This window comes from Prunus avium, chromosome 2 (genome assembly GCF_965620075.1).
Source record: "Prunus avium chromosome 2, drPruAviu1.hap1.1, whole genome shotgun sequence".
Classification (NCBI taxonomy): Eukaryota; Viridiplantae; Streptophyta; class Magnoliopsida; order Rosales; family Rosaceae; genus Prunus; species Prunus avium.
Window position 1 is genome coordinate 42,551,759 of NC_142285.1, and position 26,669 is coordinate 42,578,427.

At 38.4% G+C, this 26,669-nt stretch overlaps 8 protein-coding genes across 11 annotated transcripts; 4 read left to right on the forward strand and 4 right to left on the reverse strand.

Moving 5' to 3' along the window:
- Window positions 1–1,242: 1,242 nt before the first annotated feature.
- Window positions 1,243–4,280, forward strand: LOC110767647 (uncharacterized). 2 transcript variants are annotated; one of them, XM_088249284.1, is made up of 6 exons: window positions 1,243–1,422; window positions 1,537–1,728; window positions 1,815–2,759; window positions 2,835–3,032; window positions 3,209–3,808; window positions 3,917–4,280. In XM_088249284.1, the coding sequence occupies exons 1-6, from the start codon at window positions 1,350–1,352 to the stop codon at window positions 3,988–3,990; spliced, it is 2,082 nt and encodes a 693-aa protein (XP_088105410.1). In that variant the 5' UTR covers window positions 1,243–1,349; the 3' UTR covers window positions 3,991–4,280. The 2 variants fall into 2 exon arrangements, with proteins under 2 accessions (XP_088105410.1, XP_088105411.1); XM_088249285.1 differs by having other exon boundaries at window positions 3,926–4,280.
- A 684-nt stretch (window positions 4,281–4,964) lies between these two features.
- LOC110767649 (pentatricopeptide repeat-containing protein At1g55630-like) lies at window positions 4,965–7,194 on the forward strand. The gene has a single exon (XM_021971245.2). The coding sequence runs from the start codon at window positions 5,398–5,400 to the stop codon at window positions 6,859–6,861; it is 1,464 nt and encodes a 487-aa protein (XP_021826937.2). The 5' UTR covers window positions 4,965–5,397; the 3' UTR covers window positions 6,862–7,194.
- Window positions 7,195–8,000: 806 nt separating this feature from the next.
- Window positions 8,001–9,040, reverse strand: LOC110767650 (Copper transport protein family). Of its 2 annotated transcripts, none has more exons than XM_021971248.2 (3): window positions 8,883–9,040; window positions 8,656–8,734; window positions 8,001–8,492 (listed from the first exon to the last, which is right to left on the reverse strand). In XM_021971248.2, exons 1-3 carry the CDS (start codon window positions 8,889–8,891, stop codon window positions 8,275–8,277), a joined length of 306 nt encoding a protein of 101 aa, XP_021826940.1. In that variant the 5' UTR covers window positions 8,892–9,040; the 3' UTR covers window positions 8,001–8,274. The 2 variants fall into 2 exon arrangements, with proteins under 2 accessions (XP_021826940.1, XP_021826938.1); XM_021971246.2 differs by having other exon boundaries at window positions 8,656–8,737; window positions 8,883–9,017.
- Window positions 9,041–10,152: 1,112 nt separating this feature from the next.
- On the reverse strand, window positions 10,153–11,374 carry LOC110767651 (Heavy metal transport/detoxification superfamily protein). Its single transcript, XM_021971249.2, has 3 exons — window positions 11,117–11,374; window positions 10,944–11,022; window positions 10,153–10,567 (listed from the first exon to the last, which is right to left on the reverse strand). Exons 1-3 carry the CDS (start codon window positions 11,120–11,122, stop codon window positions 10,239–10,241), a joined length of 414 nt encoding a protein of 137 aa, XP_021826941.1. The 5' UTR covers window positions 11,123–11,374; the 3' UTR covers window positions 10,153–10,238.
- Window positions 11,375–12,757: 1,383 nt separating this feature from the next.
- On the forward strand, window positions 12,758–16,417 carry LOC110767653 (uncharacterized). The gene is made up of 6 exons (XM_021971252.2): window positions 12,758–13,549; window positions 14,087–14,631; window positions 14,824–15,016; window positions 15,102–15,166; window positions 15,267–15,477; window positions 15,909–16,417. The coding sequence occupies exons 1-6, from the start codon at window positions 13,367–13,369 to the stop codon at window positions 16,269–16,271; spliced, it is 1,560 nt and encodes a 519-aa protein (XP_021826944.2). The 5' UTR covers window positions 12,758–13,366; the 3' UTR covers window positions 16,272–16,417.
- Window positions 16,418–16,521: 104 nt separating this feature from the next.
- Window positions 16,522–19,994, forward strand: LOC110767654 (uncharacterized). Its single transcript, XM_021971253.2, has 6 exons — window positions 16,522–17,018; window positions 17,661–18,247; window positions 18,618–18,810; window positions 18,962–19,026; window positions 19,110–19,320; window positions 19,397–19,994. The coding sequence occupies exons 1-6, from the start codon at window positions 16,929–16,931 to the stop codon at window positions 19,763–19,765; spliced, it is 1,515 nt and encodes a 504-aa protein (XP_021826945.1). The 5' UTR covers window positions 16,522–16,928; the 3' UTR covers window positions 19,766–19,994.
- Window positions 19,995–20,111: 117 nt separating this feature from the next.
- On the reverse strand, window positions 20,112–21,411 carry LOC148297072 (actin-depolymerizing factor 7). Of its 2 annotated transcripts, none has more exons than XM_021971254.2 (3): window positions 21,202–21,411; window positions 20,530–20,783; window positions 20,112–20,443 (listed from the first exon to the last, which is right to left on the reverse strand). In XM_021971254.2, the coding sequence occupies exons 1-3, from the start codon at window positions 21,202–21,204 to the stop codon at window positions 20,293–20,295; spliced, it is 408 nt and encodes a 135-aa protein (XP_021826946.1). In that variant the 5' UTR covers window positions 21,205–21,411; the 3' UTR covers window positions 20,112–20,292. The 2 variants fall into 2 exon arrangements, with proteins under 2 accessions (XP_021826946.1, XP_021826947.1); XM_021971255.2 differs by lacking the exon at window positions 21,202–21,411 and adding an exon at window positions 20,862–21,167.
- Window positions 21,412–21,646: 235 nt separating this feature from the next.
- On the reverse strand, window positions 21,647–24,177 carry LOC110767655 (VASCULAR-RELATED NAC-DOMAIN 6). The gene is made up of 5 exons (XM_021971256.2): window positions 23,801–24,177; window positions 23,249–23,390; window positions 22,913–23,004; window positions 22,635–22,737; window positions 21,647–22,054 (listed from the first exon to the last, which is right to left on the reverse strand). Exons 1-5 carry the CDS (start codon window positions 24,086–24,088, stop codon window positions 21,849–21,851), a joined length of 831 nt encoding a protein of 276 aa, XP_021826948.2. The 5' UTR covers window positions 24,089–24,177; the 3' UTR covers window positions 21,647–21,848.
- Between the last annotated feature and the right edge of the window lie 2,492 nt (window positions 24,178–26,669).

Sequence of the window (26,669 nt, forward strand, 5' to 3'; positions counted from 1 at the left end):
TATTTAAATGATATAGCCGCGCGGCTATACTATTTATTTTATATAAAAAAAATGGAGTATAGCCGGTCGGCTATACTATTTATTTTAAAAAACAGAGTAGCCGCACAGCGCATAAGTGACCACGTGTAAAAACCGTATAGCAGAGCCCTATTTTAGAAACATTAATAAACCTAAGGCTACCCGGACGGCTATACTTTTTTTTTAAAATGACCCATCCAACGAGTAGGTGCTACGTGCGAAAATAAGTATAGCCGCATGGCTATACTATTTTTTGAAAAATAAAAATAAAAACACCGAGTGTAGACACGTGGCTGTGCTACTTTTTTTAATAAAAAAAGAACCCCCTAGCAATTAGGCGCCACGTGTCAAAATAAGTATCGCCACATGGCTATACTATTTACATACATTATATTTAAAAGATATAGCTCTAAGGCTATATAATTTAATATAAAAAAATTAATAAAAAAACACCCTCCTAGTTGCATTAGTTTATACTTTATAGATATTTCATAATTCTCTACCTTTTGCTTTATATATATATATATATATATTAATTTGCTAGTTTTTACATATCCCAAGTAGATATTGATCGGCCACTATATAATATTTTAATATATATTATTGTTATTCAATAATGTGTGAGAATTATTTGTATAATACGTGAATTGTGTATGTTTTATTGAAAATTTTATAAAACATATGTGTATTAAATATGAAAAATATGTACATACATGTACAATACAAGTATCATACATTTGGTTTTTTTTTAAACGTGAATTTTACCAAATCTTTAAGACGCATACGAATATTTAAAGAGTATAACAAAGCTATATTCTGTAAATATAGTAAATTTAATTATTTAAATAGTATAACTGTGCTACTATCCTTGTTAAATATAATAAATAATAAAGGCTGCATTTAAATTTTGCACAAGTCATTTCACGACCGACCTGTTTGTTCATGTCGGTACCTATCCACAATTTAAATGCCATAACCCAGTCCCAGTGTAATGTACTAAATCACTCATGGGATGACGGCTGGCTGGCAACTGTATAAGATTGTCCATTACACAAAAGCAGTTCATGTGGCCTTAAAGCCACGTATAGCACATACCAGCTACGTGGCAGAAAACTAGACGTTGTTGGTTATTTGGGACGTGTCTCGCTCAGAGAGCGCCAGAGTGTTGCATTGCAAAGGCGGCAGAACCCACTGTTAAAGCACCCTCTATAAACCTTTGGTTTCCCTCATCTGTTTTTGCAACTCTCTGTTCTGCAACTTACTTGCAAAAGCACAACACAAAATCAGTTTTTTACTTGCGATTAATCATAATATTTTCACGGATTTGAACAATGGATTCTCATATAGTTCATCCTCATGATCAGGAGCACAACAGGGACCCCCAACATCTTGGTACACACCAAGGTAAAAACCTCATTATCCTACAAATGTTTGTCTTTTGTTTGTCTTTAATTTTTTTCAAATGTCGGTTTGGTTTTCTATCTGTTAATGTGAGTATCTTTGTGCGGTTGGTTGAAGGCGAAGATGAGGATCACCATGAGAAGAAGTCGGTTTTGATGAAGGTGAAGGAGAAGGCAAAGAAGATAAAGAACACGCTCAAAAAGCATGGCCATGGCCAAGATCATCAGGAAGGTCATATCCCTGATGATCATGATCTGGATGAGAAAGATGATGAAGGAGGCGAAGACACAAAAATGCATGGTGCAACAAGTAAGTTGCTTTGCGCTTGATTTCATTTCGACACATTAATGAATGATCAAGATTAAATTACCAAATTAGTCATATATTATGTGCAGCAATTAGGAGCGGTGTTCCTGATCAAGGAGACATTTTGAAGGTGCCTCTGGTCAAATTTGGAGACACCAAAGCCATGCATGATGATCCTGTTGGGTCAAATTTGGAGAGGACCGACGTCAAAATTAGTGATCCCAAGAGGGATTATGTGCAACCAGAACCAGGGGTGGTGCTAATGCAGGAGGATGTTCTTGAGCCAACGGATTACAGTGGCTCAACAATGGGATCTGTTCTTGGTGGGCATGAAGAAATTTCAGGGCAACCCAATGTTAATTTTGGAAAAACATCAGAAATGGGGGGAGGACTTCATGCCCCACAGAATACCCCTGTTTCTTCTTTGGGAGAGTACAAGTCCAAGATTACTGACCCAGGTCACACTTCTGCTCATGGGAAGGAAGGGCATTTAGGTCAATCCAGGGTGGACACCACCCCTGTTTCTTCTTTGGGAGAGTATAAGTCCAAGGTCAGTGACCCAAGTCAAACTTTTCCTCATGGGAAGGAAGGGCATTTAGGTCAATCCAGGTTGGACACCACCCCTGTTTCTTCTTTGGGAGAGTCCAAGGTCAGTGACCCAAGTCAAACTTTTCCTCATGGGAAGGAAGGGCATGGGAAGGAAGGGCATTTAGGTCAATTCAGGTTGGACACCACCCCTGTTTCTTCTTTGGGAGAATATAAGTCCAAGGTCACTGACCCAAGTCAAACTTTTCCTCATGGGAAGGAAGGGCATTTAGGTCAATCCAGGGTGGACACCACCCCTGCTTCTTCTTTGGGAGAGCACAAGTCCAAGGTCACTGACCCATGTCAAACTTTTGCTTCAGGGAACGAAGGGCATTTAGGGCAATCCAGGGTCAATTTGGACCGACCAAGAGGATTGGAAGAGGATCCTTATCCACAGGCACATACTCCTTCAAATTATCAGAACAAAGTCACTGATCCAACTAATGCAGGTAATTGTGGAATATTATATATTATCTCTTTATCTTTTGCTACAAAATAATTTGTGATTCCATAACATGTGACAGGTGGTGAAGATGTAGGAATTACGCCAATTCGTCAGTCCCTTGATAAGTTGAATATCCATGCTGGAACTGAGCAGAGCAGCTACACAGACAAGGCAATCTCTGCAAAAAATGTTGTTGCTTCCATGCTGGGATATGGGGGGAACAATGATCAACATGGAGATATTAAACCTCAGGCTTGTACTGCTTCAAGTAATGCAGGTAAGTTCTTTAGGACTAATAATGGCCCTTGTGGTTATGGCTTAATCTGTTTTAGACTAAGCAAAACATGTTTATGTTTTTGTTACTGCAAATCAATTTCCTATTTCCTAACATGGGCCTTCTGATTATGGCCTATTTGTTTTTAGACGAAGGACTTATTTCCTAACATGTTACAGGTGGTGGTGGTGATGAACAAAAACCACACCAAAATCTGAGCACTGGAAGCCATGACCAGTTTTCTGCTGAGAGACCATCAAACCAGAGCAGCACCTATACTGAGAAAGTTTCATCTGCCACATCTGCTATAGCCAACAAGGCAATATCTGCTAAGAACGTCGTCGCTTCCACACTCGGGTATGGAGGGAACAATGATGATGATGATGATCAGGAGGTTACAGCAAAGCCTGGTGGATCAACGTCGCCTGAGCAGCATGATAAAGGAGTTTCAGAAAGCAAAGCCGGCCAAGAAAAAGGAGTTTCTGTGAAGGACTATTTTGCTGAGAAGTTGAAGCCTGGCGAGGAGGACAGGGCTCTTTCTGAGGTGATATCAGAATCTCTGCATAAGCGCAAGGCAGAGGACTCTGCTCGGCCTGTGGGGAAGGTGACCGAGTCGGAGGAGGTGACGAGGCGCTTGGGTCCAGATTGTGGAATTGAGAGGGTTGAGCAATCTAGCTATGGGAAGATTGTTTCTGATACGGTTAAAGGCGCTGTTGGTTCATTGTTTGGGAAAGCTGATGAAAACCCTTCTTCTCAGCAGTCCACTGGTTCTGCAACAGGTAACAACTTGCGACATTTGTTCAAATTTAATCAGAAAATAATTAAATTTAGTGGTTTCGTTGTTTGATAACAATATTGCGGTTCCATTTTGGTGGTTTCGTTGGCAGGTGGTACAGATGGTTTACCTAGTTCTGGAAGTGGGGCAGCAGAGCACCCAAGTCTTCAGGGGTCGGGCAAATGAATGGAAGTTTGTGTTGGTGAATAAATTAATCCGAGACTAGAGAGATGGGATTATTTGAAGTTTGTTTTTGTATGGGGTGTTATAATGGTGTTTGACAATGACAACCGACAAGGATTGTGTGTTGTTGATTGTCAATTCCAACGTTTCAAAAATGTTTGCCGTGTGTATAATATGTATGATGAAAACAGGGGATAATCTGTTTCAGTTTCAACGTAGAATTATTCTTGCAGTTCTCAAATATTTGGGTCACTCTGTTTTCATTTTTGCAATAAAATGACAAAATTTCCTCATTTTCTGAGCAGCTAAACACTCAAAAACATCGATATCCCCAACAAACGAATCCAGCTAAAATTTCTTCAAACAGAATACATAAATCCAAGTGTTACCTAATCAATTAGGAAAGATGATAATCAAATTACGTCATACAAAGTCAAATCGCCAAACAAATCAAAGCTGTTGTGTGAGAATATAAATTTCGTCACAGAAGCAAAAATTTTATATGAATCAAAGCCTTAAGTAGACTATAATCTCTAGTTTATCCAACAACTGATCAGTGTGATATCTTAAACTAAACCCCAACACCTAACAACCGACATGAGATTAATCCTAAATAACTAACGAGCATATCATATTTACAATCTAATTTTCAACCATTTTTTCTTTATTCTTTTGACACAAGCCATATTGGAGAGGTAAAAAAAATCAAACCTAGAACCTTGAGTGCATGATAAATGCTCTTTAATTACTTGAGCTACAAATTCATTACTTTTTATAATATTACAAAATCGGGTGCATGATAAATGCTCTTTAATTACTTGAGCTACAAATTCATTACTTTTTATAATATTTATTTTTCACAAGGTGAAAATACAAAAGTTAAATTTAGACTAGTATTTAATTTAAATTAACAAAAAAAAAAGTAAAACTAGTCTAGTGTTAAAAAACAAAAAACTCTCTCTTTACAAGCGTGTCGTATGGTAAGTGGAGCTTTACAGGGTGACTCTACTATCGGAACAGAGAATCCCTTTCCTCTCCCCTTCTCTCAAAGGGGGTTTTCTCTCCTCCAGCTTCAATAGTTGAATTCCTCACTTGCGACAGCTAAAACCCTGGCGGGACTTCGGAGCCAAGCTTCAAGAGACTGATATCGCCTTTATCAGATTGCTTAATTCCAGGTAACTCAAAGTCCTCCTTCGTCTTCTTTCACACTTTGGAGATAGGCAGCTCAATGAACTGCCTCTGCTCGATTCACTACTGTTTGCGCAATTTGATCCCTCCAGTTTAATGGGCATCCATCAATTTGAGAATTCACAGCTTTTAAAGTTCTGCGTCCTTTTAATTATCGTTTTATTGGTGTGTTTCTTGGATTTCTTAAGTACTGTAAAGTTGCAGAGATAATGGGTACCAACCATGAACTGTATATCTCTGTTTGGTCCAAGGGTTATTCAAAAGATTTCGTGTTATGTTGTCGTAGCACGAAAATTAAGTGATGGATGCTTTGGTGGGAATAAAGGGGATAATGGGCATGAGTTTATAGAGGAACCCTTGAAGAGAATATGGAGAAGTTCGGATTTTGATTCAGTTTTAGATGAGAAACAGAATGTTCATGAGTATGAGAACCATCCCCGGGGGTATTTCTCGCTGAGACGGAGTTTTTTTGAGAATGCAAAGATTCATACCAGGAGGGTTCTTGAAGTTCTTCAACAAGATGGCCCTGGGTTTGATACAAAAGCGGCTTTGGATGAGTTGCATATAGAGGTTTCAGGGCTTCTTGTGAGGGAAGTTCTCTTCAAAATTTTGAAACAAGTAAATTATGCGAGTAAAATGCGGTGTGCAAAGTTGGGGTATAAGTTTTTTGTGTGGTCTGGCCAGCTTGAAAATTACAGGCACACAGCAAACACGTATCATTTAATGATGAAGATATTTGCAGATTGTGAGGAGTTTAAAGCAATGTGGAGGCTAGTTGATGAGATGATTGAGAAAGGGTATCCAACTACAGCACAAACGTTCAACATCTTGATACGCACTTGTGGCGAGGCAGGCTTAGCTAAGAAAGTTGTGGAAAGATTCATCAAATCAAAGACATTTAACTATAGGCCATTTAAACACTCATACAATGCAATTTTGCACTCCCTTGTTGTGGTGAAGCAGTACAAGTTGATTGAGTGGGTATATCAACAGATGTTGGCAGACGGTCACTGCGCAGATATTCTAACTTACAATGTTATGATGTATGCAAAATATAGATTGGGGAAGCTGGATCAATTTCACAGACTCCTTGAAGAAATGGGCAGGAGTGGATTCGCTCCAGATTTTCATACTTACAATATTCTTCTTCATGTCCTTGGTAAGGGAGACAAGCCACTTGCTGCGCTTAATCTCTTGAACCACATGAAGGAAGTCGGTTTCGATCCAAGTGTTCTTCACTTCACAACATTGATAGATGGACTAAGCAGAGCTGGAAATTTGGATGCCTGCAAGTATTTTTTTGATGAGATGATAAAGCATGAGTGCTTTCCTGATGTTGTTTGTTATACTGTAATGATATCGGGGTATATCGTGGCTGGGGAGCTTGAGAAGGCTCAAGGGGTGTTTGATGAGATGATCCCTAATGGGCAGCTTCCAAATGTATTTACATACAATGCTATGATTCGTGGGCTTTGTATGGCAGGGAAGTTTGAGGAAGCATGCTCCATGCTTCAGGATATGGAATCCAGAGGCTGCAATCCGAATTTCACCGTATACAGCACCCTAGTAAGTTATTTGCGAAATGCTGGGAAGCTTGCCGAAGCTCATGAAGTAATAACACATATGGTGGAGAAGGGGCAGTATACCCATCTACTTTCAAAGTTCAAGGGATATAGGAGATGTTGAAGCTGTAGATTATGGTATTCGCAGTATTCACTTGCAATCTCATAAGAAGAAACTAATTGATCCAGCTCAGTTGACATTATGTAGCACCTGGCTATCTCAGTTTGACCTTGTACCTATAGATAAAGAAACTCATTCATCCAGGGACCAGGTAACATTATGCAGCTCCTGGCTATCTCGGTTACACGATGTACCCACCACAACTTGTTTCTATTGTCTCTGAAGGAAAAAAGTAAAGTATGCACAAGTTATTTTTTCATCGTATTTTTGTAGCGCGAACAGTTTGTCCATGTTTTCTTCCCCTGCATACAGAAATGTCACTATTTTGTTTTTATGGTCTTGTGAAGTCAAAAGAACTAAATAGAGTACCAGACTGGTTTCACTTAGTCGAATGAAGCATACATTATAGGTGCACATATGCATAGCTACATACATTTGTGTTTTTAGTCATATGAAGCAACAAATGGACAGTCCGTTATGTGTTTATGATCATACGAGTAAATTGGGTTTTGTTGCTTTCTCACACATCTTGATATGAGATATGACCTCTGCATTTAACCAAGAACATATTCTATTTCCTGCAATCGTCACGGTTATATAATACAAAACTGAAAATCATCACCTTTTTTTGGGTCTACTTTTTATATTTTAATTTGGTTTTGGCCTAACAAAGACAAATGAATACAAGCCTATGACAGCAGTTGATCCCTTTTTCTTTTCCTACTAATTTTCTCTCTTTAATATATAATTCAATTGCAAATGCTGCAGGCTTAGGCACAAGATTATATGTCCTCTTTCACCTGCCCTCTGGATATAACCAAATACTCAAATCAAATGAGCATCAAGAATTAATCGAGTTTTTTTTTTTGGGTGTGTCAAATTTGAATCAAACACGGCAAACAGACCACAAAGGCACGGGACATGATTCAGCAAACCCATCTCTCAACAATTAAAAATTATATTGAAAAAAGAACAATCAATCAGATTCATGCCAGTCACTCTCTGAAATTCTGAATGGAACGATTATTTTTGTATTTATGTAATTCCCTTTTCAAGTGAGTGCATTGCATGAGGAGGCATGTCTATATCTTGGCTTGGTAGGCGCCACGAAATATGATGCCATTGCCATCCAACAAACAATATATAATTCTGTGCGCTTTTTTCTTCATTTCAAAGATGACAAAATTGACGATCTTATCACCTCCTCTCCTCACCACCACCAAAGCCAATTTGCTTCTCAATCTCTCAACACTTACATATTACATCCATTTGCACTTGTTTTTTTTCTTAATTACATCGCCAATAAATATAAATAAACTCATACATTGCCCATACATCATAGAAAACTTACTGCTTTCCTTCTTGTAAGTAGGAGAAAATTTACCATGAGAGATATTTTAAAAAAACTTGGCTTTTTCATTTTTTCTCCTCCTTCTTCTCCTCCTTTTTCTCTTCTTTCTTTTCCTCTTTTTTCTCCTCTTTCTTTTCTTCTTTTTTCTCTTCCTTTGCGGGGCCAACAGATATTATGTCCACTTTCCCTACCTTCTTTAACTTCTTCACCACTGCCACTGGATCCATCATCCCTACCACTGTTAGCTTTTGGTCCTTTAGATCTGCTGCTATTGAATCAATCCCTGTTCATCAAATCACCAAAAGATTTCAAGCAAAGAAAACAGAGACAGTGGCTAAAACGATGATCTATTTCACATGCAACAGCTGGGACAATAAGTTCTTTTTGGATATTGAAGATGTTAACAAGACTTTGGCGATGAAAAAAGGAAAGAAAGAAAGACATACCAAATATATCAGCGGCAGCTTCAATGGCTTTCTGCTTTGTTTTGTCATCAGTCATAGTCATGACCTTGAGAACCACCTTCTGCTACAAAGTTTAAACGAAAAATTAAACAAGGGTTATAGTATATGTTCTATGGTACATAGATTTTACAATACTGTAAGCATGAAAGATTTAAACTAAATTATTATTGAATTGAAAAGAAAAGGGTATGTTAGAGTTGGAAAAGCACCTGAGCCATCTTTTTCTAAGAGCAAGAATGTAAGAACACAAATGAAAAGGGGAGAGAGAGAGAGAGAGAATGAAACCAAGAGTAATATTGTTGGTTTTGTGGCCTTTATTATAAAGGGTGAAAAAATGTGAGGTGCAACTGGGCTTGAACTTGGGTTTGGGTGGGTCCTGATGAATGTTTGAATTTGATAGCAAATCTTTTTACCACCTTTGATGAATGTTTGGTAGGAGGGATAATTTTCTTTCACCTGGGTTGGGTAAATCTTTTACTTACGGAATGTTTGGTGAAAATTGCCAACAATGAATGAACATGCAAATGCCAATTCATGTAAAGAATTAGTTACGTAGGCTCTTGGAACACATTTTCCAAATTCTAAAGATTTCCTCCCACGGCCACGTGTGACGTGTGAGGTGTCAAGAAGATGAAATGTCATATCGAATTCCATTTTGAGAATTAGGGTTGATATCACAGAACAGTGGTTGCTGCTTTGGTTGGGGCAAGTTGCCTGGCCTGGCTGGCCTACCTATCCTATAGGAAAGGACGATTCCTTTTTCAAGATCCTATTCAATTCAGAAAAAGATGTAACGCACAACTTTCTTCGCATTTTAAAACTGCAGCATACACTAAAAAAGCAGGCTACATGTGACTTTAATTGAATGTTTGATCTCTGAGTTTAAAAAAAGCCATAATTGAATGTACTTTCAAAGGAGATGGAGATATTTTGAAAGCAAAGGCAGTGAGTGGTGATGAAAATGATGAAGGCAGGAGGAAGAATTCAATTTTTAATCAAACTATTTCCTACTTTTGAATGCTCTTTTTTTTTTTCACAGAAATTTATGGAATATGTTTTTATAAGCAATGACTTAATTAATTTAGTGACTCAAACTCCCCCCCTCCTTCAAGTGCATCCGGATTAAATTCCCGAAGATATGATATCCCCATATTGAATTCCGAATTTTCCAAAAAAAAGGTGTTAAATGCTTCAATTTCCAAACCCTAAACTTTTGAGATGTACTTAGTCAAAGTAGGTGCTTTATTAAGACGGAGCAAGCAACCAATTAGTTTTCTTCCATTGACCACTTTGCATAACATCTTTTTGTATCCAAAAAATAAAATAAAATAGGCTACTATTTTACGAATAGAACCAAACCAATTCATATTTCCTCACAATAATTCAATCTTTCCGAAATACAAAACTTGCTCATGCTTCTTAAACTACGTTCTTGTAGAAAATGAACAACTCAAACATATCAAAGCACGAGACTAAGGATAAGAAGCAACAAAAGGGAGTTCAAAAATTACAATATAACAAATTAAAGATTAACAATAAGAACCGCTCAAAATTGAAACTATTAATCACATGATGGCGCAGGCATGTGGATTGTCGTCGCTAAAAAGCGAAGCGATGGCCTCATCGGATGCCACGGCGACTGAATAAACTGATGGAGTGTGGAAGAAGGTGTGTACGCCGGTGGTGGTTTCATTTTTGTACGTGTCATAATAATGGTTGACAATGTAGGTAGGGTACTTGTAAAATGAGGCAAAATGAGAGTATCCAGGAAAGGGCCATGGCTCTGCTGCTTTTCCAGCTCGCTTAATTGCCTTCACTACTTTCTTTTCCTCCAACCCATACCCTCTCACAATTACCTTCTGGATCTCCATTTCTATTTCCACCTCCTCCACACCTATTAAAAATGAAAATTACATTTGTCAAAAGTAATTAAAAAACCCTGATTTGGGTTGAACTTTGGGCTCCTTATTCATATCTCCTGAGAGGCTAAATCAGCTTGCTTCAAGCCCAAAAGTGTTGGGTCCATTGTTGTAGGCCTAGAACTCAGTATGACTGGGCCCACCCACAACCCAAAGAAACTGGGGTTGACAAGGAAGAGCATGCGCAGCAGCATGAACTCATAATTTTCTTTCCTTAATTCCCAGTTCAATTGCATTTTGCAAAATGCAGTGAAATGAGTTATATGCCAACTCAAAATAAGTCATTCCTTCTGTAGTTAATTTGTTCCAGAAATATACACACACACATAAATAAGGATGTATTGTAAGTACCTTTGAGTTTGAAGAGAGCTTTCTTTACCTTGGAAGCACATCCTTCACAATCAAGGTTTGGAACTCTCACCTCCACAATCTGCAAAATCTCCACATTGTCAATATATTTGCTTACTTCCACAGTGAGTGCTTTGTGTGTTTGTGCAAGAGAAGAGAGGGAAAGAGAAACTTACAGACATGTTTCTGGTAGCTTCAAGATGAATACAAATACAATGAAGGTAGCAAGAGACGGCCTATAGAGAGGAGAGGGCTTATGACTTATATATGCATATTGGGTTTTGAGAATAATGTTGGAGAGGTAGCATGAGAAAGAGGGTTCACGCGTGAAATGGGAAGGCGTGATTTTGTGCTAGCTAGCTCAAACCCCAAAGCTAATCCTCTTGTTTCTGCTCTCTCTCTCTCTTCTGTGTCACTTTAATAACCCACAGACACAGTCCAGTCCACTGTACATTTTCAATTTCTTTCCATTTGCCAAAACGACACGCTCCACAGGAAGGAATGATGGAGGACACTAATCAAAACCATCATTTTATCCCCCATTTGTATAGGAATATGGCATGGCATGTAGGACCTCACACACTTAATCAAAACCGCCAAGTGGTCCAAGGCTACTTGATTAATTTGTTAATTTCCAATGCTTTGCATTTGATGGGCATTAACATAATAATAACATGCATGTCTCTGTTTTACTTGATTGGTGTTTTTTTTCAAAGAGAAAGGCATCTATGAATTATACGCATCAAGGTCAAGTCCATGTCTCAAAGAAGCTCTGAAGCTCATGAGTAGCTTTTGTTGTTCTGTCTAGCTTCAAGGTTTGTAGAGAACATAACTGAACTCTGCATCAGCTTTAACACTCTGAAAAGAATTTCAGAACATAACAGAATCTGCTTGCTTTCTCAGAATCTGCAGCTTTAAAATTTTAGCTTGTAAAAAATAACATTAAACATGAACTACTTCCTAGAACAATACGCTGGTGAATTCATAAGTTAAAGAACAATACTCAGTAGGTTATGTTGGAATTGCAAGATTTCTGATGGCAAATATTCTTCTCTGTGTTCTGTCTCTTCAAAATCAGAGGATTCATTCTGGTATCGCTTTCAATATTTGAATTTTGGTGTGACATGACATTGTCATTATTTGTAACGCTTCTTTTGGAGCATAATGATCGTGAAAATTTAAGGTGCACACTGCTATTTCTGTCAAACTTTTGGTGCCGAACTTTTGGTTACAAGGGGCCCAAGTTACCAACAAATATAAGCATAATTCCTCAAAGACATATGAATTCATGTACATATGTGGATCGATCCAAGTCCAATTAAGGGACGCTAAGCACCTTTCCATTTTAAAGACTTTACGGAAACAACGAAAAGGCCCATCAAGTCCGTTTTCATTTATGCAATAGATAAAGGATCGTAAATAAATCATGCTTTGAAGAATTTAAAAAAGAAGAAGCGAAGGTGGTGGTCAATTGCCAACGCACAACTAAAATTCCAAAAGCAGCAGCAAATCCATGATGAAACAAATGCTAAATGGTAACTCGCACTTTTGTTTGGATTTGAAAATTTGCAATTATCTTTTCAACTTTTCAGCCAAATCAGCTTTGTCGTGTAGCCATCCTATCTATACTAAAAAAATTAAAAAGTTAACATTCTCACGAGACGAGATTCCACTCTTATTTGTTACTTCGTATAGGACTAGTCAATTTCTCTGTTAAATCTTTTCTACAAATTAGTGCCTTTAACTTAGGATTTAAATTACCTTTCTTGGGTAGTCTTTTTGGCTTAATATATTGGCCTTCTTCTGTATTGCAGACACACAAATATACGAGATATTATTTTACAAAAATCTATACTTTGTAAACTCTATTGACCATTATTCATTGCTCCCAATTCCCCACCTCTTGGCTCACTTGTCTAATCTATCCCCTGTCTTTCTTCGGTCCTTCCATTTCCTTTCCGATCTAACATTTTTTTTATACCTCATTTTCTTTTCAGGGGCACAGTCTCCACCTCCGAATCATTATTAGTCCTTACCTAAACAATACTTTTCATCAGCTCATTTTATTAGGCAACAAGCTCTGTCCACGCTCTATATCTCAGATCCTAGATTCTTAGTCTATGGCTTCTCCTATTACTACTACTACTACTACTACTACTTCTTCTTCTTGTATTAATTCAAATTTCGAACTGAATTAACCAAGAAAGCCTCAACCTTTTCATCAGCTTCAGAGCAACTGCGCCAACTTGTTCTGCTTCATAGAGCCTCAACCAGCCAAAACTGAAGCCAACCCATTTGAGGAAACAAGCACCGCTACTTACCCAGTTTATCAAATCCATGGAATTTGGTTTCTAACAGTGAAATCAGAACCATTGCTGTCTGAGAAGAAGGGGGCAAAAAGTAGTTAATACAAGAAGAGACATGAGATGAGAGAGAACGAGAATATGCAGAGGCTCCAGAGCCAGAGGTGCTACTTGTATGGTCCTTTCGCAGACACCATCTTAATGTTGCGGCCATTTATGAAGTCACCTGCCAGATTTTCTGCTGTCTTCGTCCTCGTCTTCCTCCTCTTCGGTGCTTTCGTCTGCACGCGCTTTCTCAACTCCCCTGTAAGTCCCCTGTTTCCAATATTCCATTTTTTTTTCTTTTTAAAAGATATATGTTTTTTTTTTCTTGTCTTTTAAGTTTTAATTATTCTTTGAAATGGTGGGGATGTCTAGAACTAGAAGGAGGTACACGGCAAACGACGTTCGTCAAAACGGCATGAATCCATGTCGTTTCCATGAGAGTATAATAATATTCTTAGGCGTAACATTTCCCGTGACTGTCGGTTAACGTTTTTCCCGTGGGGCATCATTAATGAGCCACATGTAGTGTTGACTACGTAGCACACGTAGCACGTAGAGCTCCCTTTCTCTTGACAAAAAGGGAGATTCGAATTTGGATGCAAGGTTACGAGCTTGTTCGTCTAACCGACTCACCTAAACTAGTTTTTATTTGTCAAATGATGATAAATGTGCAATGAAATTTATGTTAATCCTAATCAAGGTTTATTGAGTAATGCACTGAATATAGAATTTCGTATCGTATATACTATTGGGCCGTTAATATTAACACTGTGCTTCGTGTCACAAACACAAACCCAGATTCTAGTGGATACTTCAGCCGAAGAACCAATAATTACCACCAGAACATCCCAAAAACACCCACTCAACTGCACTGCTTACGACCTCACACGAACCTGCCCGTCAAACTACCCTACTACCACCTCCCACTCGGAGCAAGATCCTGACCGTCCACTACCACCCACTTGTCCGGAATACTTCCGCTGGATACACGAGGACCTCGGGCCATGGGCCCACACGGGGATCACGGGAGACATGGTACAGCGAGCCAAGCGTACGGCCAATTTCAAGTTGGTGATTGTAAATGGGAAAGCTTACGTGGAGAAGTATCAGAAGTCGTTTCAGACCAGAGACGTTTTTACAATGTGGGGGATCCTACAGTTGTTACGGAGGTATCCAGGACAGGTGCCTGATTTGGAGCTCATGTTTGACTGCGTTGACTGGCCAGTAATTTCATCAAACGATTATAGTGGGCCCAATGCCACGGCCCCACCACCGTTGTTCCGCTACTGTGGGGATGACAACTCACTCGATATTGTCTTCCCTGATTGGTCCTTTTGGGGATGGTAAGATTACTGACCTTTATTTTTTTTCCATTTTCGTTGAAATCAAAATTCATGACATTAAATCAATAATGTTGTGATTGAACGAAGCCATGGTTGATGGTCCAAAAAATGAATTTGGCATTGTTAAATGCGCATGTAAATTTGTCAGGTGTCTAAAGAAATTGCATGTAACTTGGCTTGTTCCTTGTGCAGGGCTGAGATCAATATAAAGCCATGGGAGGTTTTGTTAAAGGACCTAGAGGAAGGCAACAAGAGGAAGAGGTGGATAGACAGAGCACCTTATGCTTATTGGAAGGGAAATCCATCTGTTGCTGCAACCAGGCAAGATCTCCTCAAATGTAATGTTTCTGACCAACAGGACTGGAACGCTCGCGTTTACGCTCAGGTACCGTGCCATTACCCTTTTATGCAAGTCCAATATATGTAGTAAAAATGCAGAATCTGAGAATGTCCTTGAAAACCACTTGCAGGATTGGTTACGAGAATCAAGCGAAGGGTACAAGCAATCGGATTTGGCAAGCCAATGCGTTGATAGGTAGAAACATCTTCCCACTATCCCCAGTGTTCATGGTTTAATCATTTTTAATGTGTCCCTAATGTCCTGACTTAGGTTATTCCATGAACAATCATTGCAGGTATAAGATCTACATAGAAGGGTCTGCTTGGTCTGTCAGTGATAAGTACATTCTTGCATGTGATTCTGTCACCTTAATTGTTAAACCCCGCTACTACGATTTCTTCACGAGAAGTTTGATGCCAGTGCACCACTACTGGCCCATAAAGGATGATGACAAATGCAGATCCATTAAGTTTGCTGTTGATTGGGGCAACAGCCACAAGCAAAAGGTAATATGATTTGTTAGGCTTCCATCACTAATTTTTTTTATGTGTCTTAGACTTTTAGCTAAAACATTCTTTAACTTGTCATTTTCACCTAAATTTGACTGTTTTTTAAAGTGTGGCATACATGCTGTTATTTCCAGAAATCATCGTAGAGGGATCATTTTGGACAATGGACTTGGAAACTTTATCATTCCTCATATGAAGTTTTTGTCTTGAGTTCATTGGAATTTCATCTGTCCAGTCATCTGAACATCTCAGTTTATCTTTAGCTTTTGATAACTATGCTGGCAATTTACCGTACTTTCACTACTACTTACGATTGAATTTTCACATGAAAAAGGACAGAAGCTGATCAGGAAATAATGGAGTAACTAACCTCACTTTTCTATGTTCATTTTTTACTAATTGCGTTGCTTTTTCATCGATTGCATTAGGCACAAGCCATTGGAAAAGCAGCAAGTAAATTAATTCAAGAGGAGTTGAGGATGGACTATGTCTATGACTACATGTTTCATCTTCTGAATGAATACGCAAAGCTCTTACAATTCAAGCCAACCATACCTCGAAAAGCTATTGAGCTCTGCTCAGAAGCGATGGCTTGCCAAGCGCAAGGAACAGAGAAGAAATTTATGATGGAATCTTTGGTGAAAAGTCCTGCAGTCAGTAATCCATGCACTATGCCTCCTCCTTACGGTCCGGCATCTCTTTTTGCAGTGCTTAGGAGAAATGCAAATTCAATTAAACAAGTAGAAACTTGGGAGAATAAATACTGGGAGAATCAGAGTAAGCAATCGTAAATAGGTAATATATATCGATGTATACAGATGAATTAGGGTTGAGCAGTTACAGCTCCGAGTATTATTATTAGCAGAAAGATTTTCCACTAAACAAGTATATCACAATTAAATAATCAATATTGGTTGAAGTTTTTGCCCACTTGAAATTATAATTTTTTTCATTCTCTCATTCTCTCATCACACATTTGATGTATCAGGGGGCCTATCATATCAAATCACAACATAGAAAATCAGGTTTCTTGCAGAGCATTAGCACCTAAAATAATGAAGGAAATATTCTCCAAAAAGTGTTAAATGAATTCAAAGTTCAAACTGAATAAACAAAGAAAAACTGAAGAGCTTGAAGGAAAAATGCAGGAACTTGTTCTCGGCCATAGAGCCTCAACCAGTCAAAACTGAAACAAACCCATTTCGAGAAATAAGTACCACCACTTACCCAGCCAGCTCATGAGATCCGTGGAATTTGGTTTCCAAATGTTAAATCATAAAACATGGTTGTCAGACAACTACAAGGAGGAAAATAATGGTTAAAAAAGAATACTGTTACAGAGACACACGAGGAGAAGGAGAAATACAGAGGCGTTCCAGAGCCAGAGGTGCACCCACCAGCACTACTTGTGGTACGGGTCGGGTATTATCTTAATCTCGCGGCCATTTATGGAGTCAGCTGCAAGATTTTCTGCTATCTTCATCGTCCTCTTCGTTCTCTTTGGCGCCCTTATTTGCACGCGGCTGCTCAACTACACCGTAAGTCATGCATGATCATAACATTCTCCGACACCATTGTTTCCAATAATTCTTTTATTTATTTATTTATTTTTCCAGTATTTTATTTCAGTGGTGATGTCTAGAACTAGGAGGTACAATACAACGGCATTGTAATCGTACATCCGAAAATACGGTTAACATAAAAATGTGGGATCTAACATACTTGTATTACGTGCTATGTTTTTAACTGAAGAATATTTGTCACTTATCATATCATGTCACGTTTTGGGCTAAACAATTGTTGACCTCTGGACATTTGGTTATTTGCTATAGGGTGCATTTTTGCTCACCACTTTAACCATATGTGTACCCTCACCACTATCCTCAATGCTTGACACGTGTTCATAGGTATAATCATGATTCCATAAATATAAAGCAAAAGTTAACTTGGTTATGTCTATGGACACGTGTCAAACATTGAGGATGATGGTAAGAGTACACCTATGGTTAAAGTGGTGAGCAAAAATGCTCCCATTTGGTATATAGTAAACATAGATAAAAACTATTAAGATAGTTATCTACAGGTACGTATGAGTGATTGTCAACCATGAATAAATGATGAAACCCGCGCCATTCATTAATAAATGATGATCTTTGTTTACGTGGTGCTCCATGTCACAGACAGAGACTCTATTTGGAGCTACTTCAGCTCAAGCCAGAACATCCCAATCGTACCCTCACAATACCGGTGAAATTCCCAAGAAGCCCCCGGGTAAATTGGAAATTCCACTCAACTGCCCTGCTTACGACCTCAGGGGAACCTGCCCCTCAAACTATCCTACCACATTCCACCCGGACCAAAATCCTGAGCGTCCATCACCACCCACGTGTCCGGAATACTTCCGTTGGATACATGAAGACCTGACGCCATGGGCCCGCACGGGGATCACAAGGGAAATGGTAGAGAGGGCCAATCGTACGGCCAACTTTAAGTTGGTGATCGTGAATGGCAAGGCTTACGTGGAGCAATATGAGAAGGCGTTTCAGACCAGAGACCTTTTTACGGTGTGGGGGTTCCTACAGTTGTTACGGAGGTATCCAGGACAGGTGCCTGATTTAGAGCTGATGTTTGACTGCGTTGACTGGCCAGTCATTCCATCCAACGAATATAGCGGGCCCAATGCCACGGCCCCACCCCCGTTGTTTCGCTATTGTGCGGATGACAACACACTTGATATTGTCTTCCCCGATTGGTCCTTTTGGGGTTGGTAAGACTTCTTGACTTTTTTTATTTGGAAATAATTAAGTTTTTCATTGATATCATAATGCTCAATGATGCTATTTATTTATATTGTGCCCCAATGATGTTACAACTGAAATGAACCTGCTTCTAAATTATTGCCAAAAAATTATTCAATTTGGTCTTTGATTGAGATAAACCAACCAACCAACAATTAGTTTAGTGGCATTTCTTTTTTTCAATATTAAAAGAAATTCTACATTCGAATTCCCTATTCCAAAACAATGATGACGGTCGAAAAATAAAGGAATATACCCATTGTTTAATGTGAGTGAGTGAGTGTGAATTTGCTAGCTTCCGTCACAAATGACATGTAGATTGCTCTGTTCCTTGTGTAGGGCTGAAATAAATATAAGGCCATGGGAGGTCTTGTTCGAGGAACTAGAGGAAGGCAACAAGAGGAAGACCTGGCTAGAAAGAGAACCTTATGCTTATTGGAAGGGAAATCCAGATATTGCTGAAACCAGGCAAGACCTCATCAAATGTAATGTTTCTGAGGAACATGACTGGAACGCTCGCCTTTATGCTCAGGTTTGCAACATTACCTAGCTATCTCCTTTTGCTCCTCTACTTTACATTACAATTGTAGTTAAGTAAAATATATGTTGGCTCATATATAGAACAGGAAAAAAAAAAAGAGAGAGGAGAGAATCTGACACTGTTGTCGAAAAATCGATTGCAGGACTGGGGTCGAGAATCGAAAGAAGGGTACAATAAATCAGATTTGGCAAGCCAATGCGTTCATAGGTTCCAAGATCCCACTACTGCACAGTGTTTATTTGCTTCGCCTAAGTATTTACAAGTGCGCATCTTAATTATTTTTATTGCAGGTATAAGATCTACATAGAAGGGTCTGCTTGGTCTGTCAGTGAAAAATACATCCTTGCCTGTGATTCTGTTACCTTGATAGTAAAACCCCGTTACTATGATTTCTTCACAAGACGTTTGATGCCAGTACAGCACTACTGGCCTATCAAGGACGACGACAAGTGCAGGTCTATTAAGTTCTCTGTTGATTGGGGCAACACTCACAGGCGAAAGGTAACATAACTCCTTTAAGGCTTTTTCAATGTTCATATTTCTTTTTGCATTATTGCTTTTTCATTGGTTTCTTCAGGCACAAGCAATTGGAAAGGCATCAAGTAATTTAATTCAAGAGGAGCTGAAGATGGACTATGTGTATGACTACATGTTTCATCTTTTGAATGAGTATGCAAAGCTCTTACAATTCAAGCCCACCGTACCTAAAAAAGCCGTTGAGCTCTGCTCGGAGGCAATGGCTTGCCAAGCAGACGGAACAGAGAAGAAGTTTATGCTGCAATCTCTGGTGAAGGGCCCTGCAGTCAGTGAGCCATGCGCAATGCCTCCGCCTTATGATCCTTCATCTCTTTTTGCAATGCTTAGGAGAAAAGCAAATTCCATTAAACAAGTTGAAACATGGGAGAGGAATTACTGGGAGAGTCAGAGTCAGAGTAAGAAATCATAGAGAGGGTTTTTTTAGTTTATGTATACAAGTTAATTAGTTTTGAGTACTTACAGCTCAACTAACTTTTTATGTATTATTCATTCCTTTCTGGATATTATTAGCAGAAAGATTTCCCACTAAGAAAATCTGTCAGTATTTTCTGTTTTTTTTTTCTCTTTCTTTCTATTGATCTTGATTTCAGTTGTGCTTTGTGACCACTTTGAAATTATTATATGGATCATAATTTTAATGGTGCTTCAAATCAATACTCAATTATTCTGTATTTGAGCTGGCTTCAAGAATTAAACTGTTGACTTGGATATTTCTGAAGTTGAAAACAGAGATGATATATCTTGTATTGACTAAATTGAAGAAAATGTTGTAAAAAGTTTGAAATTGATAAAAGAATTCATAATATTACATTAAACTACATGGTTGGTATGCAACCCCATACAACAAAGAAGAAAAGAAGAAGAAGAAGAAGATGGGATTTTGAACAGAAAAATGTTAAATGTAAATGTTTAGGGGAGGTGGATGAGTTTGGTTGCTTAAAGAGCTCGGCTTTTTATAATGTCAAGGCTGATTTCGCTAGGATCAGTTGCCTGCAACTCAACTTGAGTGCCATCCAATTCCCTCTTGAATCTATCTTTGGAGCTTGCATACACCATCTTCATTCTCACCTTTGATGTATCAGGGGACCTGTCAAAGTTTCATGCATAATATTAGCACCTAGACAATGGGCATTAAATTAAATAACCAAAGTTCTAAACTAATTAATTAATTACCATGCAATGAAGAAAATCTTGCTTTTCTGGCAGTTCTCGACAGTGGTGAAATCAAAATCAAAGACAGCATAGCGGCACTCATCGGCAGGCAGGGATGCTGCGAAGTCGTCATATGTTTCTTCTTTGGTACCAACCTTCTCTACCACCACTTGTTGAATCTCAATCTTGAATATAATGTATCGATGGTTTCGCTTCGCTTTTAGCTCCAAGAACTTGAGTTTGCATTCATCACTCACAGCCATGCCAGACGCCGCCTGCCCCAACCCAACATTCATTTTAGTTTTTAAGCAACAACTTACAATAATATAACGAGGCAGCAACAACATTCTTACCTAGCCAAAGAAAAGCTGAATTTCCACGAAATTATACAAGTATAGAACAAGAAAAATTTATCCTTCTTTTTTTCCGTGCAATTTTCAAACGATATGCCATGCAAGGTAGGGTACTGATCGAAAAACCATTCAGATCATGCCTCAAGAAAAGAAAAGAAGAGAAAAACAGAAGTTTAAATCAATATGTTTAATCAAAATTGTTACATGCTTGCATCTTAACCATTCTCATTCATTAGTTTATAAGTGTTTCAAATTTTCTGCTCAGCGTCACAGAAACATTGGAGATGAGAATTACATGAGAGAGAGAGAGAGAGAGAGAGAGAGAGAGAGAGAGAGATACCATTTTGTTCTCCAAAAAGAGACAGGGAGTGTGTAGTGCGAAATGAAGAAGAAGAAGAAAGAGGAAAACAAAGAGAGAGATGCAGAGTATAGCAGAGGGATAGATCCTTATTTTTGGGGAGCCATGAGAAGGAGCTCAGAAAATTGCGGGGAATAAGAGAATTTTAAGGGACAAAACAAAGGTTGAGAATTCTCTGAAGCTTCTACGGCTTATCATATACGTGACTAATCATCTCCTTACGTTTTATATTAATGTATGATTGCTTGCATGCGCAACAACAAAATACTCTTCTTTTGTTTTTTTTACCTTGTTTAAAATGATGACAGAGAATTGGAGGATGAGTTGAATGTAAAGAGTAAAAATAGAAAACCCATTTTAAGTTTAAAGGCCATCTTGATATAATGATAGTATGAGTGTACACTAGGTTTTTAGCATACAATACAAATGAAACTCAAAACAAATTATGCTAATATATGTTATGAAGTCAAGGTTATACATTTAGAACAAAGAAAATAACTTCTGAAGACTACTGAGAATATTTTGGACTACGGCAAAATCATGGATGGTGCCAACGCAACACAGCTGCGCCGTGCCATACAAAGGAAAGACTGAAAATTCACATGAATTTCTTCATTCGTGAGCCATCATTATCCAACAAAATTCACTACTTTGGGTCCCTGTTTCTTCTTTGATTTTACAGGACTTTCTTGCGAATGAGAAGCAGAACCAACTATATCAACTGGCTCGTCTTTTGCACCACCAGGTTTCTTATCTACGAAACTGAAATCATCATCAAGATCGTCTCCACTCACAAGTTTGGTAACCTTTCCTCTTGGCCTTTGATTTTCATTCCCTGAAAAAGAAAGGGGCACTAAACTAAGTACAATGCCAATTAAATCAACTGATGCAAGTACACTTAACAATATATTTGAAATGGAGGAAAGAGAATACTTCATAATATATCTGAAAACACCACGGCTTTCATACTTGAAATTATGAGAAGGTGGGGGGAGGAACTGAACTCAGTTTTGTGAAAGTAGCCTAATTCCTACTAAAGGCTATCTAAAACCTGCCCTTGAATTAAAACCGCCAACTTCAATAACAAGATTGATACCATCTAATTTGACAGCAGAATTCAGTTCATCTTCAGAAACATGACAAAGGTCATTGTAGTTTCGCCTAATCCTGAGGGTGTCAGTGTATTCTGCTAAGAGAATGAAATCAGGGTTGCAATGGAAAGGTGGTTATTTCTTCCAACGCCTCTGGGATTATAATCAAAACGCTTAAAACTTATACCTCAATTTGAGCATGCATGTCAAAGTAATCTACTACCAATTTCTTGGTGAGAAGATTAAAAGTCTAAACAAAGTAAATTGAAGCTCCAAAGAACTACAAGAACAGACAAATTCAGGAGTTCCAAGGGAAAAACTTACATGAGTGAAAAGCTCCGCCAGCAGCCATTGAATCTCTGTTGCCTTTGTTGGGACAATCTCTAGCCAAATGTGTTACGCCTCCACAAATCTTACAACTACCACCCTAATAAATGAAATTCATAATGGGAAGTTTCAGCGTTTATTAATGAAGGATATTAGCTTGGATAGCTCAAGCATGAATGAATAACATCTATATCCTGAAAACTTTGATTTCTCTGTTAAGAATATAGGCAGTCATGTTGTGGAAAATTCAAAACCACAGATGAAAACTAATTCACCTTTGGATAAATCCCATGAGTATTTTTAGAGCAGTCCTTGCTTAAGTGACCGGTCTCGTTACAGATGAAGCACTTGGCAAATTTAGTTCCTCCTGCATTACCAGTTAAACAAAATGAATAACAACGCAATGACATAACCATAGAGTAAAAAAGATATCACCACCACCAGATTGACTCATAAGGCTATAGACCTCTGCATTGTTCATGTAAACTTCAAATGCATGTGTGATACACCAGTACACAAACACACTCAAGCATAGCCACTTAAAAAATTTCTGCACGCATCATCCGAATATTAAACAAACTTTATGTAATTTAAAGGATGCGAAAGATTACCTTCTTGAAGAGGTAGGGGGCAGGTAGATAGTGAATGCCCAGTTTCCCCACAATTATAACATAACTTCACAGCCACGGTGTCATCATTCTTGTTAAGGCAATCCTTGATGCTATGCCCACGTTGTCGACAATACAAACATATCTGCAAGCATCAAATAATCGCAAAACACATGAACATCAGTCGGATCCAGTCCACACCATGAATAACCAATTTCAAATAAAAATTCAATTCTATTAACTTTTGCAAAGGACCAAACAAAGACCAAATTTGATTCAAGCTCTCACCAGATTTTCCATTACTAATAGCTAAAAAAAACAAACCTACGAAGACATATGCATTTGTAATCCATTTTTTTTCAGGCATTAACTTCTGAAATATTCAGAAGCCATAATGTACATGATTGGTTCACCATTTTCTTACAGAACCCGCATAAAATTCGACAACATAATCAAAGTTCCATCATTTAAAAATTACCCAGATAAAGGAAACTCAAACTAAATCAGAATCAGTACCCAACAAAAAACAAAATAAAACAAAAACAAAGTTCACACCTTGTGCTTGTCCCACCCAGCTCGCTCAGGGCAAAGCTTGGCGATATGGTTGGTGGCTTTACAAATGAAACAGCTCTCCCCAGGCCTCATACCAGGGACTCTAAGTGGGTGTTTGCTATGAGAAGTTTTGGTGGGTTTGTCTGGACCATTGGGTGCTTTCTTGCGCTTGAACGTGCTCTTCTTTCCCTTCTTCTTGCTTGGGTCCTTAGGCGGCGTCGGATGTTTAACCAGTTCAGGGTTTTCCGCTCTGAATCTCTTGCGAGCATCTCTCTGTCTTTTGCTCACCATATTTGTCTGAGAAGCCAAAAACGAGAGCTTGGGAGTTCCGGAGGGTTTTGGGGGCACACTACAAAGGGTTCAAGAAGAAGGATAATCCCCTGCGTATAAAAGTCGCCAGGTATAGCCGTGCGTATAAAAAAATTAAAAAAGGACCCAAGTATAGCCGATCGGCTATACTATTTATTTTATAAATAAAAAAGAGACCTCGTATAGGCGCGCGGCTATACTAATCATTGAAAAAGCAAAAAAAGAGGCCCCAGTATGGCCGCTCGGCTATACTATTTATTGAAAAAACTTTTTATAAAAGTAGCCAGTTGTAGACGCTCGGCTACACTATTTATAAAAAATTTTAAAAAGGACCCAGTATAGCCGTGCGGCTATGCTATTTATTTAAAAAATAAAAAATAAACAGGGGCCCAAGTATAGCCGCCCGGCTATACTATGTATTAAAAAAATTAAAGGCATACCCAAGTATAGACGCTCGGCTATACGGATGAAAAAAATAAACGCTCTCACTGTACTCAACAATGCGTACGGGTACAATTCTAAAATCACTGCTAGCACAAGACCCAACTTGCATCTCATTCTATGCACCAATTTTTCTGTTATTGACTGGCCAGAACTTGTTGAAACTAGGCCAACAAGTCCATGCCCAGATGGCTCTGCGTGTGCTCGAACCTAATGCTTTCCTTGGGGCCAAGATGGTTGCAATGTATGCAAGCTCAGATTATACATTGCAACCAGATATCTATAACAAATAGAACCCCACTGCACAAAATTTTGATGAACACAGAAACAGAGTACCCCCAAATCAAAATGCTATTTATGACATTAAACCAAGAAAAACATGAAATCTAAACAATACCCAGATCTGATCCAAAAATGAAAAAGAAAAATAATACCCAGATGCTCTCTCTCTCTCTCTCTCTCTCTCTCTCTCTCTCTCTCTCTCTCCAAAGTAGGTTGTGGTGGGTTGGGTTTGAGTGCGATGGTTGTGACTGTTGGGTTTTCGCCGGAAGAATAGGAGGGCGGATGGGTGGTGACTATTGGGTTTTCAGAGAAAATCCCTTAAGCCAAGCACCAGCTGCGTAATAAACCACCAGCACCAATAATTCCAGTATTTCAACTCCGACAACCATCAGTGTTGACCTTGCAAAAGGGTAGGGATGAGAGAAAAGTTTTTTTTTTTTTTTTTGGGTCTAAATGAGAGAGAAATTCCGGTTGTAGTTTTTGTGATGAGTAATTTTAACCCAGTTATAACAAAACTACAATTTTAAAATTGAATCGTTTATTTTAATTGGACGTTTGTTAACATCCCGCAAATAAGCCCCGCATATTAATCTCCTCATTCTAGCAAAACCCCCTAAATAGGGCTCCATTTTTAGTTGGCCCTTGGGCCTGATAGGACTTAGGCTATGTTAAATCTCAAGTTCAAAAACCATCTCATAAGTATGAAGATCTATCCTTATAAAAAAAAATAAAGAATGCTGCTATTTTCACCCACCTGTCCTATTTTTTCATCCACCTTATCTTCTCACCCACTATGTAAATTTGTAAAAACACAATCCTATCTTTCCACCCACCGTTATTCATAAAACACCATTAAATTATTAATTCGAGCAAATTCTCTTTTAAGTTAAAGAGGTCTGTTAATGGGAGATAGGATGGTAGAGAAGGTGCAATAATGGGAGATAGGAAATTTGAAGAATCACCCATAGTTATAAGGTTTGATATTTGTGATTTGGATTTTTTTAACTTTTTTAAATTTTAAGGTTGAGGCAATTGTTTTGGTTTTTAATCCTTTTCTCTAAGTCCTTAGAAGTCTTTTCATAAATGGGTAAATTTATTTTTAAAATTTTAAAGATAAGGTGGGTGGGAAAATAGGACAGGTTGGTGGAAATAGCAGCACTCAAAATAAATTATAAAGTCGATTCTTTGATCGTTAAACTCTAATTAACGCCAACTAATCTATTGGATTACCACCCCATCATATTATCTATGTATTAATGACATTACTTAAGTGTCTCATAAGTACTATTCCGTGATATACAAGTTTTTCGCTTCAATTTTTGTTCACATTGTTCAGCGCACGTCTCAACTTACGTGCTTTGAACTCTTCTAGTCGGTTAAAGATATGTTTTGAAAGAGATAAAAAAAAAAAAACTACTCCAATATCAACCTTCTAGCAACTTCTAAGAATTTCATATTTGCAAAGACACTTAGGTGCCAAAACTAGAAGGCTCCTCCCTAACCTTATATCCAAGTATGAGATTCCAATATTGGCGGGGCGATACTTTAGTGTATTTACACAACATTCATTTCACTAAATTTTGCCAATAAATTGGCTTGGTTGCCTCCTTTACTCGATTTTAATCCAAACAAATAAGTGTATCACGAACTTTGAAGGTGTGGTGCCATGAACCTTAGCGACCCCCGTCGTTGGTGGCACGTGGAGCCCTCGACCACCAATGGGCCAATGGCATTGCTCAAATCAACACGATGGGTTTGCTTGGAATGGCCGCAAACTAAAGCGTAAGCACTGAACCCATGTCAGAGCTTTTAGACTCTTTGCCACTGCCCTCTTGCTAAA

Coding starts and splice junctions, on each gene's coding strand:
- LOC110767655 (XM_021971256.2), bottom strand. CDS start 24,088: ATGGTGAGCAAAAGACAGAGAGATGCTCGCAAGAGATTCAGAGCGGAA. Junction 23,391..23,800: donor CTGGGTGGGACAAGCACAAG/GTGTGAACTTTG, acceptor TGATGCTTGCAG/ATATGTTTGTATTGTCGACA. Junction 22,738..22,912: donor CTCATGGGATTTATCCAAAG/GTGAATTAGTTT, acceptor TTCATTTATTAG/GGTGGTAGTTGTAAGATTTG.
- LOC110767647 (XM_088249284.1), top strand. CDS start 1,350: ATGGATTCTCATATAGTTCATCCTCATGATCAGGAGCACAACAGGGAC. Junction 1,729..1,814: donor AAAAATGCATGGTGCAACAA/GTAAGTTGCTTT, acceptor TATTATGTGCAG/CAATTAGGAGCGGTGTTCCT. Junction 3,809..3,916: donor GTCCACTGGTTCTGCAACAG/GTAACAACTTGC, acceptor TTTCGTTGGCAG/GTGGTACAGATGGTTTACCT.
- LOC110767649 (XM_021971245.2), top strand. CDS start 5,398: ATGAACTGTATATCTCTGTTTGGTCCAAGGGTTATTCAAAAGATTTCG.
- LOC110767654 (XM_021971253.2), top strand. CDS start 16,929: ATGGAGTCAGCTGCAAGATTTTCTGCTATCTTCATCGTCCTCTTCGTT. Junction 17,019..17,660: donor CGCGGCTGCTCAACTACACC/GTAAGTCATGCA, acceptor TCCATGTCACAG/ACAGAGACTCTATTTGGAGC. Junction 18,248..18,617: donor GATTGGTCCTTTTGGGGTTG/GTAAGACTTCTT, acceptor TTCCTTGTGTAG/GGCTGAAATAAATATAAGGC.
- LOC148297072 (XM_021971254.2), bottom strand. Junction 20,444..20,529: donor AAGATTTTCTTCATTGCATG/GTAATTAATTAA, acceptor AAACTTTGACAG/GTCCCCTGATACATCAAAGG.
- LOC110767653 (XM_021971252.2), top strand. CDS start 13,367: ATGAGAGAGAACGAGAATATGCAGAGGCTCCAGAGCCAGAGGTGCTAC. Junction 15,167..15,266: donor GCAAGCCAATGCGTTGATAG/GTAGAAACATCT, acceptor CAATCATTGCAG/GTATAAGATCTACATAGAAG. Junction 15,478..15,908: donor GCAACAGCCACAAGCAAAAG/GTAATATGATTT, acceptor CGATTGCATTAG/GCACAAGCCATTGGAAAAGC.
- LOC110767651 (XM_021971249.2), bottom strand. Junction 10,568..10,943: donor AGCTCTCTTCAAACTCAAAG/GTACTTACAATA, acceptor CATTTTTAATAG/GTGTGGAGGAGGTGGAAATA.
- LOC110767650 (XM_021971246.2), bottom strand. Junction 8,493..8,655: donor AGCTGCCGCTGATATATTTG/GTATGTCTTTCT, acceptor TTTGATGAACAG/GGATTGATTCAATAGCAGCA.